The sequence below is a fragment of the Trypanosoma equiperdum genome (genome assembly GCF_001457755.1).
Source record: "Trypanosoma equiperdum strain OVI genome assembly, contig: ctg_1297, whole genome shotgun sequence".
NCBI lineage: Eukaryota > Euglenozoa > Kinetoplastea > Trypanosomatida > Trypanosomatidae > Trypanosoma > Trypanosoma equiperdum.
The window spans coordinates 15089-16101 of record NW_027123279.1 but is presented as its reverse complement, the minus strand read 5'-3'; the positions used below and the strand labels follow the sequence as shown (position 1 = coordinate 16101).

General features: G+C 43.8%; 1 pseudogene across 1 annotated transcript in view; it reads left to right on the top strand.

Annotated features, from left to right (window-relative positions):
- The first annotated feature begins 696 nt into the window (after positions 1-696).
- The window catches only part of TEOVI_000509000:pseudogene, an 876-nt pseudogene continuing 559 nt past the window's right edge, over positions 697-1013 (top strand). Inside the window, 2 exon segments of the mRNA in view lie at positions 697-732; positions 734-1013. The exon segment at positions 734-1013 is cut by the window's right edge and continues 488 nt beyond it. Of these exon segments, the coding sequence occupies positions 697-732; positions 734-1013 (316 nt within the window).

Here is a 1013-nt window from a genome sequence, read left to right as displayed (position 1 = left end):
TTTGTATCGGTAAATAGTGACTAGAGCCCCCTGATTGAGCAAGAAAGTGTATTTTTCTGAAGTAGCTTAGAGGCGAATATGGGATATTTAAAAAAGATAAAAAAATAGAAAAAAAGGGTGAAAGGGGAAAGGGTTTGTTTTGGGGGAAATTTTAAAAAGTAATAGAGCGTTTCGTAGAGGGTATTTAGGAACCGAGGAACACGATAAAGTATAAATAGGCGGTAATTGACCAAAAAGAAATCAGCGAAAGACGTCTCGCACATGTATAAAAACCATCTTTTGAAAGCAAAGCAGAATAAAAGCTGCTACCAAAAAGACTCTGGCAAAACAAATTGCCTTATAAACTTCCGAAACATTGACTCTGCGTCAGCACAAGCGACACCAGTTGCTTGCAAGTTCGTGCAATGGAAGTGTTTGCTCTAACTCTCCACATAGGATCAAGAAAAAGGATATGAAGAAAGAACAATTTAATCACCTTCTTTTCCTGCTAATAGTGAGCCGGGCAGCTGAAGGAGCAGCAGACGACAACGCGCGCGAACACCGGACCATGTGTAGGCTACTGCAAGCGACCACTGGCAAACTTTCAGACATGACCGTAACAACAAATATCGAAACCAATATAGCAACACTAAGAGCAGCCAACATGTCAACTTCACCAAAAGAATGGCAAGCTTTGTTCAACTCAAAGAACAATAGCAACGTATACGAAAAGCTCTCGGCAGAAGGAAAAAAAGAGGCGGACGCACTCGGAGGAGCAGCAGCCTGGGAAGCGTGGCGAACAGACAAAGAGGAGGCGGAGAAGAAAAAGATTGGAACACAGGCCAACAAAGAGTTCCCAGCAATAGCAGACGCCGAACAGCAATTCGCACTGCACAATCGCCTACTAGAGTTAACTGCGGAAGCAGTCGAAGTCAGCAAGAAGTGGAAGGCAGCCAAGGACTTTATATCAAACGACCAGACTAACAACATCAAAAAACTGCTTCGAGAGGCAGTATACGGAGCCGGAGCACCGG